General features: G+C 40.2%; 1 protein-coding gene across 1 annotated transcript; it reads right to left on the reverse strand.

The window, feature by feature from the left end:
- Positions 1-10,615: 10,615 nt before the first annotated feature.
- Positions 10,616-11,664, reverse strand: LOC135700129 (small ribosomal subunit protein eS10B-like). Its single transcript, XM_065220523.1, has 3 exons — positions 11,574-11,664; positions 10,816-11,259; positions 10,616-10,729 (listed from the first exon to the last, which is right to left on the reverse strand). The coding sequence occupies exons 2-3, from the start codon at positions 11,257-11,259 to the stop codon at positions 10,694-10,696; spliced, it is 480 nt and encodes a 159-aa protein (XP_065076595.1). The 5' UTR covers positions 11,574-11,664; the 3' UTR covers positions 10,616-10,693.
- Between the last annotated feature and the right edge of the window lie 4,694 nt (positions 11,665-16,358).

A 16,358-nucleotide genomic window follows, 5' to 3' on the forward strand; every position in this document is an offset into this window, starting at 1 on the left:
TGAGAATAACTCAGAGAGAGAAATAATGTCTCTTCTACTCAAGTTGTAAGGAGTTCGAGACATTTCTAAAAACTGAGATTTAGATATTTCCTGATAACATAATGATTTGTTATGGAAATCATAAATTTAACATTTAATACGTTCATTATTCAAAACACCATGAATTTCATAACCCAAGTAGGATTTAGATCTAATTTTTGGCATACTACAAAAAGGAGTGTTGCTACTATAGATGATTTCCAAATTTAATTACTTTTCCATACGTACCATTAAATTTGATAAAGAGTCACAATTTGTTGAGATATTGTGAAAAATCTAACTCGGCTTCTTGTGATTCCAAACTCGGCCTACGGATTCTAATTTCGTCCTAACGTATTGAAACATCATTGGATTCACTTTGGCCATGAAGCTAAAAATGGAACGGAAAATTTGATTCGGTCGCAGCGCTTCTTTTGTTTTTGAGAAAAAAAAAAAAGGGTGTAAATATTCATACTTAGCGCTTTTAAAAACTTTTTTTTTGTGTTGCATCTTCGCTTCGTGGACATTGGTTCTCCTAGATGCACGCTGGTGGCGGCTAAAACAAATGTCGCTCCACTGAAACCCCTCTCCGTGCCACGTCTGGAGCTACATGCGGCTATGATCGGAACAAGACTGCTCGACTCAGTGTTGACTTCACTGGATATCCAGGTTAATAAACGCTTCCTTTGGTCGGATTCATCAACCGTCCTGTGTTGGTTACGATCCGATAGCCGACGGTATCACCAATTTGTGGCCTTTCGAGTGGGAGAGATACTCACATCTACTAGCGTGGATGAGTGGCACCACGTGCCTTCCAAACTGAACATTGCTGACGCGGCCACGAAATGGAAAGACGGACCCAACTTCGATCCGAAGAACCCTTGGTATAGTGCGCCAGAGTTTCTGTATAAGCCAAAGGAACCGTCTCAGAAGCAGAAGTAAACTGACATCGATTTGCGAGCTGAATTCTTGTTCCATGGAACTACGCCTCAACCGTTGATCGCCGTGTCCAGATTCTCGTACTGGAATCGACTCCTGAGGACAACAGCCTACGTTTTACGAGCAGTGCGCAGATTGGGAGGAGAAAAGTAGTCCAAACCGGATCTCTTGACGCAGAAGGAGCTGCGTGATGCAGAAAACTTGCTCTGGCGGCAGGTTAAAGCAGAAATGTATCCTGACGAGTACGCAATTTTGCAACGTAACCAGAAGAACCCCAGCAATCCAGTCTCAATTCCGAAGTCCAGTCAGCTATACCGGCTGTCACCGTTCGTAGATGAGAGCGACGTCATTCGGATGATATTCGACAGAAATGAAGTACCCGATCCTGTTACCGAAGAAGCACGCTGCGGTCCATCTTCTCGTGCAGGACTATCATCGGCGAATCCTGCATGGCAACGGAGAGACCGTTCACAAAGAGATGCGTCAACGGTTCTACATACCAGGATTGCGAAACGTGACGCGCCAGGTATCGAAGCAATGTGTGACCTGTAGTGTTAGGTTAGAAAGGCTGTTCCACAACCACCCATGATGGCGCCACCAGCCGAGATGCGAGTCACGGGAATAGTTCGACCCTTCACGCACACTGGAGTAGACTATTTCGGACCGATACAGGAATAGAGCTAATATACTATAGAGGAAGAATAGCGCTGGTGTAACCTTTGTTCCGATGTTGAATAATACCGGGTACAGAACGGTCAAACTGCATAGTTTTTTCTCGCTTTGACAGTTGTGTCCCTATTAGATGTATAAGGAAAAGATGTTTCGACAGCGACGGCAGCGCTATTCTTCCTCTATAGTTTATTAGCTCTATTGATACAGGTTAAGCAAGGACGCAGTTTGGTGCTATTCACGTGCCTCACGGTTCGCGCCATACACGTAGAGTTGGTGCGTAGTCTGTCAACTCAGTCCTGCATCATGGCGTTCAGGCGATTCGTGGTTCGTCGAGGTTCCCCGGAGTCCTTCCACAGTGACAACGGAACAAACTTTCTGGGGGCCAGCAACCTGTTGACCAAGGATATCCATGAAGACTGCGCGGTGACGTTCTCAATTCGGCGACCAGCTGGCGACCCAAATGCTCCATATGGGTGGATCGTGGGAGCGCAGGTGGCTGGCAACCTTATATCAATCCTATACGTTTGACAGTAGGCAATATCACGGGCCTTATTTAAAAACGGCCCGCCTGCCGTATACATGGTGGAAAGGGACGGGAAATCGTGTCAGAAGTGTGGTGGCAAGATAGAAAGTCCCCACTTTCGGTAAAACGATATTTCCTCTCAGTCGATTGATGTAGGAGAAAAGAGCACATGAGAGAGCAAGCATGTAGCTTATAAAGTGTGCTTTCGAGGATTGAATAAACAGAAGTATTTTGTGATCAAACGAATCCAGTCGTGTACTTATTTAGACTATAAGAAAGATACCTAGTAAATACCTGTCCAGTTCAGTGGCGACGAGGATAAAGGATAAAGTAAATTTTTCAAGTGTGCACCAATTTTTCACGACCGCGTGTGACCTAAAAAGCACTTTGGCGTGATTTTATTGGCGTATGTAGTACTAGTAGTATTTGATAAAAAAAATCTGTGATTAGTGAAATTATCTATGAAATCATTTTTATCCCGCATTGCACGGCGTGCCAGTGATTTTATTTTAATGCCCAATTTTAGTCGTCGTTAAGTGGTGTCGGAAGTGATTTTAGAGTCTTTTTCCGCCAAAACTACACTAATCGATTTTTTTTTTAATTCTTGTAGCAAAAGAATAGTTTTTTGTTCTGCGTAATTATTCGTAGAAAGCAAAGACAACGAGCACTTTTTCTTTTGGACGCCATTGCATTTTGTTGGCTCTCAGATTCTTCTACATTTTTTTTTTATTTTTTTTTTCTTCCAAGTTCACCTCCGTGAGAAATCAATACTTTTGTCACCAGACAAGAGCTTTTTGACGCCATCACAATAAACTGTGGTAAGGTGGTAAAACCGATTTTACCGTTTCGGCTCAGTGTTGGTGAAGTGTCAGCGAGAAACAGATCGAAAAGTTTTCTAAAGCGGTGTTCGGTGCTTTGTTTACACCTTCTACCAGTAAAGTTAGTGCATTTTTGCATTTTTTTTTTTTTGACTGACTCGATTAGGGAGCAATAGGGCATCGACCGCTTGGTGCAGTTCAGTGACCCGTTAGTGTGGTTCATCGACCGCTTGTTGCAGCGACCGCTTGTTGCAGCGACCGCTTGTTGCAGTTTAACGACCTCTTGACGCAGTTCACTGACCGTTTGGTGTAGTTCATCGAACTCTAAAAGTGAGAATTACTGCTTGTGAGACTGTTGAAGCTGATAGTGAAAATATTCCTGCTGTTGCCGGTTAGAAATACTGCTGCTGTTGTTGCGACCAGGATTTGAAGATTTTTCTTGCATGCGGTTGTTGTTGTTAGCAGCTGGATCTATTCGTTGTTTGGATGGGCAAGGGACAAATGAAAAGTCGGAAGACTTCGTACTTGCCATTAAGCAGCTTGCTGAACATTGCGATTTTGGTGTTTTTAAAGAACGGGCTATCCGTGACGCTTTAGTGATAAGTGTTTATGATCGCCAGTTGCAGTTTTTTGATGAGGACGACTTGACTTCCGAAAGAGCGGAAAAGCTTATCGTTAACCAGGAATTATCTTCTGATAGAACTCGTTTTATGGACAGGGACGATGAGCGCAGAGGTAATGTGATTGCCAGGTTGGGTCGACGACCAGAGCGTACACCTGCGGAAAGGGACTACCGCAACAGGAGTAGGAGTATAAATAGGAGTCACAATCGATCCTTTTCTTATAGGAGCAGAAGTCAGGATAAAAACACAAATAAAACTTTTGTTTGCTCTTTCTGTAATAAGAAGGGGCACACTAAGAAATTTTGTTTCCGTCTTAAACGTAAGAGCCCTCGTAAAAACCGCCATGGGGTAAAGTTTATTGACTCTTCTAAGCCTTCGCCAGTTGCACATACTTCTGGCCTTTTCAAGAGATTAAAAGATGAGTTGAGCATAGAATCGGACGATGAAGATTTAGCTTGCATGATGATCTCGTCAAAACGTAGAGGTAATGAACCGTGTTACGCTGAAGTAGTAATAGAAAATCGTAGAATGAAGATGGAGGTAGATTGCGGATCTGCCGAAAGAGTTATATCTGAGGAGCTTTTCCTAAGAAACTTTAAAAAATGCCCTATTGAAATGTGTAAGAAGAGGTTGTTTGTGATTGACGGAAACAAGCTGGATGTTGTTGGTAAAGTGAAGGTTGACGCACGGTTGAACGGACTGAGAAAGGAGCTGTTTTGGGTGGTGCTACGATGCGAAAAGGATTTCATCCCGCTAATGGGACGGACATGGTTCGATTTATTCTACGACGGATAGAGGAGTAAATTTTCTTGTTCATCGGCTCCCAAGGAACGAGTAAACGCCCTGACGGAGGATGAAACGGTGGAAGACATCAAAAGTAAGTTTCCAACTTGTTTTGACAAAGATTTGTCTAACCCTATAGTTGGTTTTGAGGGTAACTTGATTCTTGAAGATGATACTCCTATATTCAAAAAGGCGTATGAAGTTCCATTGAGATTACGGCTAAAAGTTATTGAGCATTTAAATTCGTTGGAGAAAGATGGTATTATAACACCGGTGGGAGCTAGTGAGTGGGCTTCACCGGTTGTAGTTGTTTTAAAAAAGGACAACAGCATTAGGTTGGTTATAGACTGCAAAGTCTCTATAAATAAACTTATTATTCCCAACACCTACCCTCTGCCATTACCACAGGATTTATTTGCTGCATTGTCAGGTTCAAAGGTGTATTGTACATTGGATCTGGCTGGAGCTTACTCGCAGCTTTTACTTTCAAAGCGATCCAGAAAGTTTATGGTAATTAACACCATCAAGGGCTTATATGTTTACAATCGGCTTCAGCAAGGAGCCTCATCTAGCGCTGCAATTTTTCAAAGGGTCATGGACCAGGTGTTGCAAGGTTTAGAAAGCGTGTCTTGTTATATGGACGATGTCCTTATTTCTGGGAAAGATTTAGAGGACTGTAAAGCTAAACTTTATTTAGTCCTAGAAAGATTATCTAGAGCTAACATAAAAGTTAATGTAAAAAAATGCAAGTTTTTTGTAAGAAAGTTGCCGTATTTGGGTCACATTTTAACTGAAAATGGTCTTCTTCCCTGCCCCGACAAAATCCAGACAATTAGTGAAGCGAAGGCTCCACGTAATGTGTCTGAACTTAAAGCATTTTTGGGTTTAATTACTTATTATGCCAAGTTTATCCCAAATTTATCTTCCCGAATAAGAGTTTTATACGAACTTTTAAAAAAAGGACGTTAAATTTGTATGGAGTCCAGTTTGCGAAAACATTTTTAGTCAATGCAAGCAATTCCTTTTACAGCCAAGAGTTTTGGAATATTTTGACCCTGATAAACCAGTTATTGTAGTTACCGATGCTTGTAATTACGGCCTTGGTGGTGTATTGGCACATTTGGTTAATGGTGAAGAAATGCCTATATGTTTTACATCTTTTTCTCTAAACGAAGCTCAAAAGAAATATCCGACCATAAGCCGCTGATTGGCATTTTTGGAAAGGAGGGAAGAAATTCGATGTCAGTCACAAGGTTACAGCGTTACGTTTTTGAACTTTCCATCTATGAATACGACATGATATACAGACCATCATCCAGAATGGGTAACGCAGACTTTTGTTCGCGATTCCCTCTCGCTCAGGAAGTGCCCAGGGAACTAGATAGAGCATACGTGAAAAGTTTGAATTTCACCGACGAATTTCCAATCAGCTATAAGCAAATTGCAGAAGAAACTAAACATGACGACTTCTTATTAAAGATTCTTGAATATTTGCGGAAAGGATGGCCAGATCGATTGGAAAAACGGTTTGTTGATGTATATTCCCATTACCAGGACCTGGAAGACGTGGAAGGCTGTATTCTTTTCCAGGATAGGGTAGTTGTACCGGATTCTATGAAACGGAATGTGTTAAAACTACTTCACAGAAATCACTCCGGAATGCACAAAATCAAACTGTTGGATAGCCGGCTTACCTCCTTCGATGTGTAGTGTCAGTGGAGCATCCGTGCCGACTCCAACACTGTTTGGGGACTCTGTTGTGGTTGGTGTTTCTTTTGGGGTGAAACGGGGTGCGGAATTCCAGGGAGTATTCTTCTTCTCCAGAGACACAAAAAGGACACTCGCGGATTGGCCAAACACAGTTTACAAAAACTACATTTATTCCACATTTAACAAATTACTATTCACAAACAAACTTAATGCTAACAATTTAGTATTCTTCCCTACCTCGTATGGACATCTCATCTGGCGCACTCTCGACCGATCGTAGGTAATGGTGTTGCTGTAGAATAGCCGTGGTTTGTTTCCTCGTTCTGTTTCCTCGTTCTCGGTATTGTTTCCCTTAGCTATGCAGCAGAATAGGGTTGTAGTTTCTGGGTGGTTCAGTCCCAAACACAAACAATTAGCCAGGAGGACCGTCTACTGGTTCGGAATGAATGGAGACATAGAGGATTTTGTCAGATCCTGTAGAATTTGCAATGAAACTACTTTGATATCTAAGAGACCCCCCTACTCACCGTGGATACCTACGAATAAGCCATTCAGTAGGATCCATGCTGATTTTTTCTATTTCGAGAAAAAGATCTTCTTGATAGTAGTGGACAGTTACACAAAATGGGTAGAGGTTGAAATTATGAGATTTGGCACGGATCATAAGCAAGTTATAAAGGTTTTCATTGGCATTTTTGCAAGGTATGGACTGCCAGATGTCTTGGTCACGGACGGTGGCCCTCCATTCAATTCCGACCATTTCATCAAGTTCTTTGAAAAGCAAGGTGTTATTGTCATGAAGAGCCCTCCGTATCATCCAGAGAGTAACGGGCAGGCGGAGAGAATAGTTCGCCTAGTGAAAGATGTTTTCAAGAAGTTCCTGCTGGATCCTGACATCAGGAAATTGGACACTGATGAACAAATATATTATTTTCTTATGAATTACAGGAACATATGTCTAGGAAAGGATGGAAGTTTTCCCTCAGAACGCCTATTATCGTATAAACCAAAGACAACACTTGACTTAATTAACCCTAAACATAGTTTTAAAAACAATTTGACTAAACAATCGCATGATGATAACCCTGACGCATATTTTACAAAAACGGGCAACACATCTAATCTGTTTCACAATTTGCGGAAAGGAGATCTGATATACTACAAAAATTCAAACAAAACAGATCTTAGGCAGTGGTTACCAGTATCATTTCTAATGCACGTTTCTCCCAACGTTTTACAGGTATCGCTTGGTGGCAGAGTGATTTCTGCACATAGGCGACAGATCAAAGTCCCACCTGACTTTCGTTTGAAAACTAGAAAGTGTTTGGTTTTCCATGAAGAGAATTCAGGTTCAGCACAGCCTTTTGCTAACAACAACAACAACAACACCAGACGAAGCAGCGTAGAATTTCAGCATGAAGAAGAAGAAACAGCAAGTTCAGATTTTTATGGATACGCAACCGATTCTGGCTTATTCAAGGAAGCTTTGGTTCCACAACAGAACGATCGAATTGATCAACCCTATAGCAAACGTCGTAGAGAAGAAGAAGGAGATTCCGAATCCAATTTTTATGGATTCACAGCGGATTCGTTCGTATTTCAAGAGGTTCCTGCTTTTTATGAAGATAGAACTTCAAGTGCAGTAGAGCCAGTGCGGCGATCGAAGCGTCGTACAAAGAAGAGAAGAAAAGATGAATATGTTTATTATTGAATTTTAAATTCGTTCAAATGAGTTATATTATGTTTAAATGATTTGAATTATTGTAATTGAAAGTTATCGAAAAATGATTTTAAAGACAGTTAGGAATTTGATCATGAGCCTAAGGCTTTTCTTAAGGAAGGAGGAGTTGTGGTGGCAAGATAGAAAGTCCCCACTTTCGGTAAAACGATATTTCCTCTCAATCGATTGATGTAGGAGAAAAGAGCACATGAGAGAGCAAGCATGTAGCTTATAAAGTGTGCTTTCGAGGAATGAATAAACAAAAGTATTTTGTGATCAAACGAATCCAGTCGTGTACTTATTTAAACTATAAGAAAGATACCTAGTAAATACCTGTCCAGTTCAAGAAGCAGAAAGACAAGGGCAGATGATAGCATCAAATACATGGCTGTTAGCCAGGCCCCTGTGGGGGCGCATGGTGCGCTCAATGAAAGCAGCGATTGTAGATCATCCTCATCACAGACGGTAGTCACAGAAGCGGAGGCGATTGTAAAATCCAGGCCGCTCACCTACATTCCGCTGGATTTTACGGAGCAAGAAGCTCTAACGCCGAATCATTTCTTGCTGTTCGGTACCAACCAGCAACTTCGGTGAACTCAGTCGGCAGCAGCTTGAGGGACAGTTGGCGCCTTGCGAAGCACTTGGTGGACCAGTTCTGGTGTCGATGGATACGTGAGTACTTGCCCGCTATTACGAGACGCACCAAGTGGTTCACACTTAATCTAGCTCGGTAAAATCTCCAGCAGCCGATTACCTCGGCATTTACTTTTGCTGATATCGCAGCAAAATCATATTTGTTTTCTGAGTCTCGGCAATTGTTTTACTGAATCTCAGCAAAATAAATCGCAGAACTACTCGGCTGTTGGGGATCTCGTGCTCGTCGTCGACAAAGGCAAACGGAACGGTTGGTTAAGAGGACGGATCATGGACGTGACCAAGGCAGCGGACGGACAAGTTCGGCGAGCAGTTGTGCAGACGAAGAACGGATTACTCAATAAACCTGCTGTAAAGTTAGCACTTCTGGATCTTCAGATACCTGGAGACGGTCCGGAACTTCACGGACAGGCTGATTCGGACAACAGTTGGGTGAGTTGGGTACCGCCCGTAGCAGTGGACGCGAGAACTCATAGACGTCAGTGGGAGAAACTTCAAGCAACATAACATCGTGTCCAGAACTGTCCCATGGAGCATAAACCCAACATGATTGAATGGTTGATGTGAATTGAATCAAACCTAAATTGTTACTAAAAGTTATTTCTACAGTTGATAAAATTAAAGTGTTAATTAGTTAAAGTGAATTGGCTATGCTGAGCCAGGTGACTATAAATAAGCATGCAGTTATCTTAAATACTATGTGAATACTTATACGAAAATCTATTATAGATACTATCGCTAATAGTACGGATGATTTATTAGTTCCTGCAAGTTGATACTAATTATAAACATAAGTAAGTTCCACCTACGATAAAATCGGTGTTAAAGCTAATGAATTTGATAAATCTAGGACACTACGAATACTTGAATGAATACTTTGTTTCGGATAAAAAAGGAAGAAGAAAACGAAAATGTTAGTTTAACCTATATTTTATTAATACTGAAATTATCGTTGTAATACATTATAGCTTTGAAGTTGCGTGTAAGCTGCTATCAGGACGTGTTTCCTTCCCAATCCGAACAGTTATGCAAATTAAATTGAAATTTTTCTTGGGATGCCTTAGTCCGAACTCCCTCTGAAATTCTCGTACAAACTTAGATTTTTTTGCCGAGATGGGCATCACCGAGCAGCTCGGCATTTTATTTTGCTGGATCTCAGTGAAAAACTTGCCGAGATTCAGCTAACAAACGGGAATTTAGCGAGATCTCAGCTAACAAACATATTTTTTGCTGAATTTCCAGCAAAATAGAATGCCGAGCTGCTCGGTGATGCCCATCTCGGCAAAAAAAATCTAAGTGTGTAAACCCTTGGAATATCCATCAGAGTTTCATCGATATAATTTTCAAACTTATTCTCAGAATTCCTTTTGAGTGTTTCGGTTAGAAATTTTCTCAAAATGCCGCAAAATTAGAACTCTTCTGGAATTCTCTTCACGATCCCCAAGGAACTATCCTAAGAAGTACTTATTCAAGAGTTCAACTCAGAACTTTTAAGAGAGCATGTAACATTGAGCATTAAAGGCCCAAACGCAATATGGTCGGAAGAGGAACGGAAACGGAAAGTTTGACAGTTGTCACAAATGACATCAAAATGCCTAACCGAAGTCGGTTTGGTTCTAACTAGCTTTCAAGCAGGCTTGCTTAGATCGGGCTGCCGTTCCGCTTCCGCTGTCATTCGCTTGGGTCTTAAGTCACGCGAGATTTCGAAAAATTAAACCCCTCCCCTTTCGTCACGTTTTTCCTATACAAACCTTATTCACTGCTTGTCACACAATACTGAAATATTCATCGCCTATCCATCGGTCTACGTTGAATCCGGTGATGGAAGCTGCAGTTAGAGTCGAATTACAGCAGTGAGAGAACAAGTAACCAACCCTGCGAAAGACCTCTAAGCTGGATAAGATGTTGTCTATATACGTTTAAACATAACTTGCAAAAAGGGAAACAATCAGACCGTTTCCTGCTAATTCTGAGCATTTTTCAGCTGATCAAACATGCCCTTAACTATTAAAGCAATGTGAACAGGAAAACAACAATATCCTGTGCAGCTACAAATCCGAACTGATCCAAACGAAACCATTGTTCAATACTTACCGCCTCAACGAGCTTTCACAACCTTCACAAAATGTTTCTTTCCAAAATCATCAACACTGAATTCCATTTGTAGCGAATGTGTGTTTCTTAGATCATACCTTTTATTATTAAATGTACACAGATGGAAACTGTCCGTGCCTTACTGCGGTCTCGCTCCACGGCCAAATCCTCCGCGCTAAAATTAGGAAAGAGGCAAGGGGAAAACAATCGGTTAGGCCTTCCACCACACATAGAAATGGTAAACAATAAAAAGCAACTTACGAATTCCACATCACCGGCTCCGGCGCCGACATCGCCCTTCTTGTCTGGGCCACCTTCGCGCTGGGTACGGCGGTAGGCCTGTCGGTCCTCGCCTCCCTTGGGGCCATCGCCGGAGCGTGGTCCAGCGGCGGCACGGGCGCGTTGTGGTTCCGAACGGGCGGCACGCTTCAGAGTCGACGGCACAATCTCTGGGGGCAGATGCAGGTACGAGCGCAGATACTCGATGCCCTCGTTGGTCAGATACCAGTAGTAATGGCGCCAAGCGAACTGCTCCTTAACGAAGTTCTTCGACTTCAGCGACTGCATCGTCTTGATGACGTGCAGGTTGGGGATGTTCTCCAGCTCCGGGTGCTTCGGGGCATAGAAATCCTTCTGGGCCACTAGGACTCCCTCCTTGAAGAGGTACTCATAGATGGCGACGCGATGGGCTTTGGGCATAAACATCTATCGAGAGAACACAAGAACAGTACCGTTAGAACCATTTCGACTTCTTCTGCAGTTGTTCGGTTCGGAAAAACATAAGAGGTTAGTGTAAATCAATGAACCCCACAAGAGCTGAGCTCTTATATTGACACTGCTCTGTGGGTGACGATCGGACGGCAGTCGGTTGCAACTTGGAACCCGCTTTTCACCGGGAATAACACGACACATCACACTGAAAATCACCGATTTTCATTAACCGTGCGTCCGAACACTGTTTTACACTAATCTCCGACGATTTTGAAGCCATTTTTCACGAAAAAATCACAAAAATTCACCTTGCACGAAATGTGTTACAACAATTCCATACAATTGCCGGAAAGAGAAAGAGCGAAGGCTCAATAGGGTTGACAGATGGTGACAGCTTTTTCGCTCGCCCGAGAGACACTGACAGATGGAACGCACCAACGGAACGCAAAGTGCGTTTCCGGTGCGAGCTGGTGAATAGTGGGATTGGTGGTTATTTTAAGTGGTTAAGTTATAATGATTTTCGAGCAGTTCAACCAAAAATATTGCTTTGAATTAAGTTGGTTTTTCAATTTTCTAGCCTGTGCCTATTTTTGCAAGGAGTCTAAAAGTGGTGCATAATATGCAATACAATCACCACCGACAAATCATTCGTGAATCTTCTTATATCCCGATATGATACGAGTAGCCCGAATATGACGTATGAGGTTCGTCTAATTTTACATTGTAAATGCTATGCAAAATTAGACGAGTCATACGTTGTATTCGGGGTACTCGTATCGTAAAGGTAACTCGAAGGTCCCGAAGAAACGTGCTCAACTTTTTGATTCAACTCAGGTACACTGAAACAAATCGACATGTACCGTTTATTGGATCCATCTTATAACATAGCAATGTCAGCATATTTATTCATTCTATGTGATGATTGATAGATTCCATTGGATTATCACTTAAAAACTATGACTGCGATATGGAATGATTTCTATCGTAATTTCACATACTTAGTACTTGATAATACTTTGCTTCGAACGTGGTTAGCGAAGGTAAGAAGTATATGAATATTGTCTGATATATTTCATGGTGAAAAACTGTTGATATGTCATGGGTGGGAACAGACATCTAGAAACTAATGGAAAATCATATAAGTTTGCACTATGAGAAAATTCAGTAAAATATACCTGTTTTCATGATGAATATTGCTCACTAAAATACTCGCTAAAATATATATCTTATAAAATAATCATGTATATTTTATTGGAGTTGCTTATACTGATTTTTGACGTTTGTTGATATGTCGCGTGTAAATAGACATGTAGAAACTATTGGACTGTCATTTAACTTTGCAGTATAGGAAAACATGTATATCTCATTGTAATAGCTTGCTTTGATTTTTGACGTTTAAAGATTGTAAACAGATCTATCCCAATCATTAAATAGTCATATAGAAATGCCTTTTAAGAAATCCAACAGCAAGCATTTGTTTTTGCATGTTTTTCTGGGATGAATATCGCTCCCAATAAAATACATCTTACATGATTGTTCTTTATAAATTATTGAAACAATTTTCAACGATGTTAACGTACACTCATTCATATGATAATTGGTTCCAGAAAAGAATGTATTGAGATTGAAAAAAAAATGATTCTACCGTAATATTTACTTTGCTATGATTCTAATTGTAAGCCTTCTACACGGCTAATTCAGATTCCAGCCCTAAGTAGTACTCGAACTTCATGAGCCAGTTCTATCAAATCATATAATTTAGTCGTTGATTTATTGCACACAGGTGCATTAAGAAAAATTTGAACAAACCACACCACCGCCGAAACGGTACATAAATTTGTCAGTGCTATTTGTCTTCACTCTAGCAAAACGAGCATAAAGTTGCACTACATTCCATGTCGGGAGAGCTGTTCTTACTTCATGCTATTTGAACGAGCTCAATCTTGAAGTCAGCCGTGGCCCAGTGGAATCGAGCACAGACACCGAAAGCATCACACCTCAACAGATCTTGATCGAATCCCAAATCAGCTACAATAAAAAAAAGGCACAACTGTGAAAGCTCCCACTGCCTGATGTTTATTTTTCGAATTTATTTTTAGAAATCGATTAAATATATGTGTCAAAAGAAGAAGTAAATTTCATGTTATTTTCACATAAACTTTACTTCGATTGATTTATGACACATATATTATATTGTGGTGAAAAGTATAGCTTATGCTTATGGGTTTCAAATCCATTTCAGTTAATTATTGTAATTTAATCGATTTTCATTTATCATATGACGATCATATAAAAGTTACCAAATTATCAGCATTGTAAATGTATCAGATATTCATATAGAATTTACTTGACACATTTTCAATCATATCATTTTCAATGGATTATCTTATAGCGCAAATTTATTAGACTTCCACATAACAAGAATATGTCAAATTCGTTCAGTGTACTCTCTTCGTCACACACAAAAAAATAATCATTGCTAAATTTAAAAAAATCCGTTGGTACACGGATCCAAATTTTGTTCATTTAAATCATTCTATTTTTCTATAAACATATGAATAATTCAAAATAAATTTAAACCATGTTTGCAACAAAAATATATATGTTTGAATTAAAGTCAGAAGCGTGTTTATTTCAACAATATAGAATTTGGGTAAACGATTTTTAGCGTGCCCTGCATTTTTTCCTTCTTATTTACATTCGGAAAAAAAATTGCCCCAGCTTTGCCAATCACTGAAAACGGCCCGTAACAAAACCGAAGTCCTGGATACGGAAACCCACCTAGGTATGTATCTTAACAAAGGGAACCGAAAATCCGAAATGGATTTGAATCTATTCTGGAACCTCCAGCCCATCCCCCTCCCCTGAAAAAGTCATTTCTTCCTGTTTGTTTCGAGCTTTTATCTTTGATCTTATCTCGAGTCTTATCTCCTGCCACAAGCAGATCCGAAACATGCTCCTCATTTACACCTGCCTTGTGTTCTTGCTCCAACTTCATCCGCTCATTTTCCATTCGCTTCGAAACTTCAGCAAGCTTTATCATATTCACACCATCCTGACTCGACTGATTAATTTGTTGGATCAACTTCTTACTAAAATCAGTGCTGCATTCATCTTCCTTCCTTAAACGCTGTACAGACTGGAGAGTTATAACATGTTATAACGGTTGTCAAATAATTCCAACACAGAAACCACCATCAAGATAGCGCTATAACATGTTATAACTCTGTAGTCTGAACGTAGCATTAGCGAACTCAACGGTTTCTCATCATCCTCATCTTCTTCCGATTCCTGCATTTCCAATCCTACATTGCAACGAGCATTGCAATCAAACTGAATTCGGGATCTTCCTGCAGATCGTTTTTCTCGGTTTTTTCATCTCTTGGCAATCAATTTTTCTGCTTTATCTTGCATTCAAATGCTAATATAATTTAAAATTAAGTATGTTTCTTTCAAACATAAGAAGCATGTTTAGAATAAACATATTTATTTTTGTTCGCATTGTTGTCAAACCAAACAAAAATATTCACGTTTATTTTCAACACGAATATTTTTGAAATAAACGTAAAATTATTTTTATTTTAAACATTAATATTACATCCCGCATAAACAATAACCATAAGAAGCGCCTAACCACCAATTCGGGATATCATCCCAACTTTAAGTGGTATGCTCGCAGCATCTATGATATCGTTAGTGTATGGTACCCGTTTATTAGGGATGACTTCAAACATGTTATACGTTCGAAATAAACCTTGTTTATTTTTGTGGCCAGAACAAACTGAGTTTACGTTTAAATTTACCTCAAATATTTTTGTTTCAAAGATATTTTTTCTGCGTGAGCCATAGAGGTAACTCTAAGACTAGAAGGTCCCGAAATAACGTGCTCAACTTTTTGGTTCAGCACTGGTACTCTCTTCGGTCCCAAGCTAATCCCCTCGAAACATAGGAAAAACCAATAACCCCTCATTTTATCTGTCAAACTTTCATAGCAAATCAAAACAAACATTGCATAGTACTATAATTTTGACTAGAATGGAATACGTTAATCGTTGGATTGGGACCAATAGGCTAGTCAAGTAGTGAGCCAATTTAAAATCGTTAGTTTCGTATTGATTGTTGGTATAGCCTTGTTACTGGCCTGAAATAAAGCTCATGTTCATAGTTTGTCATAAACAAGTGTATCCGCGGCATAAATAGACTTTTTGACGTAGGATTACATCCAAGATTACATCTTTCGGCAACATATTGGGGGTGCAATTAAAAAAAAACAAAATCGACCGCTTTACGAAAAGTGGTCAGGTTTTGATCACTTAGAAATCTGCCAATGGATTTTAATTCTAAACAAGCCAATCGATTGGTAATTTGTCTACGAAGCTGCTTAAATGAATACTTTATGAATTTTTAAAAGGTCACTATTGAAAATTACACAAATTTCAATCTGTTGAAACGGTGATCAAAATTATCACCGATTGCCTGCAAATAAACGCCAAATATTGATACCGAGCACGTAATCCTTCATCAAATCTACGGTCAAGTCTTGGATACAACTTCTTACTTTTTTATTTCTGAGCTAAGAGGAAGAGAAGACAACCATAGAGGTAACTCTAAGACCAGAAGGTCCCGAAGAAACGAGCTCAACTTTTTGGCTCAGCTCTGGTACTCTCTTAGGTGCCAAGCCAATCGATTTACCCCTCGAAACATTGGAAAATCCACTAACCCCTCATTTTATCTGTCAAACTTTCATAGCGAATCAAAAATAACATTGTGTAGTACTAGAATTTCGACTAGAATGGGGTACGTTTATCGTTTGCTTGGGACCAATAGGCTACCCAACAAACAATTGAGAGCTCTTATAAACACAAACGAAGTTACAGACGACTTTCTCCGAAGAAATTAATTAAAATAATGTGGTTCTCTGTAATAGAATTCTAGTCCACCTTCCGCTCCTCACCGCCAGGTTCGCTAGTATTTTTGTTTTGAATTAATTCAAGTTGGTTTTGTGTGCAATGATCTGGCAACTCGCGTTCTCGCTCGCATTGACGGGGTGCTGTTTTCTCACTCATCGAAGGAAATTTTGATTAGAGTGAGAA

Source organism: Ochlerotatus camptorhynchus, unplaced genomic scaffold, assembly GCF_037179485.1.
Source record: "Ochlerotatus camptorhynchus isolate MF236.1 unplaced genomic scaffold, CSIRO-AGI_Acam_v1.1 ptg000129l, whole genome shotgun sequence".
NCBI lineage: Eukaryota > Metazoa > Arthropoda > Insecta > Diptera > Culicidae > Ochlerotatus > Ochlerotatus camptorhynchus.

Excerpts from the sequence above, each read along its gene's own strand:
- LOC135700129 (XM_065220523.1), bottom strand. The coding sequence starts at position 11,259 with ATGTTTATGCCCAAAGCCCATCGCGTCGCCATCTATGAGTACCTCTTC. Across the intron at positions 10,730-10,815 it reads GAGCCGGTGATGTGGAATTC|CGCGGAGGATTTGGCCGTGG; the intron begins GTAAGTTGCTTT and ends TCCTAATTTTAG.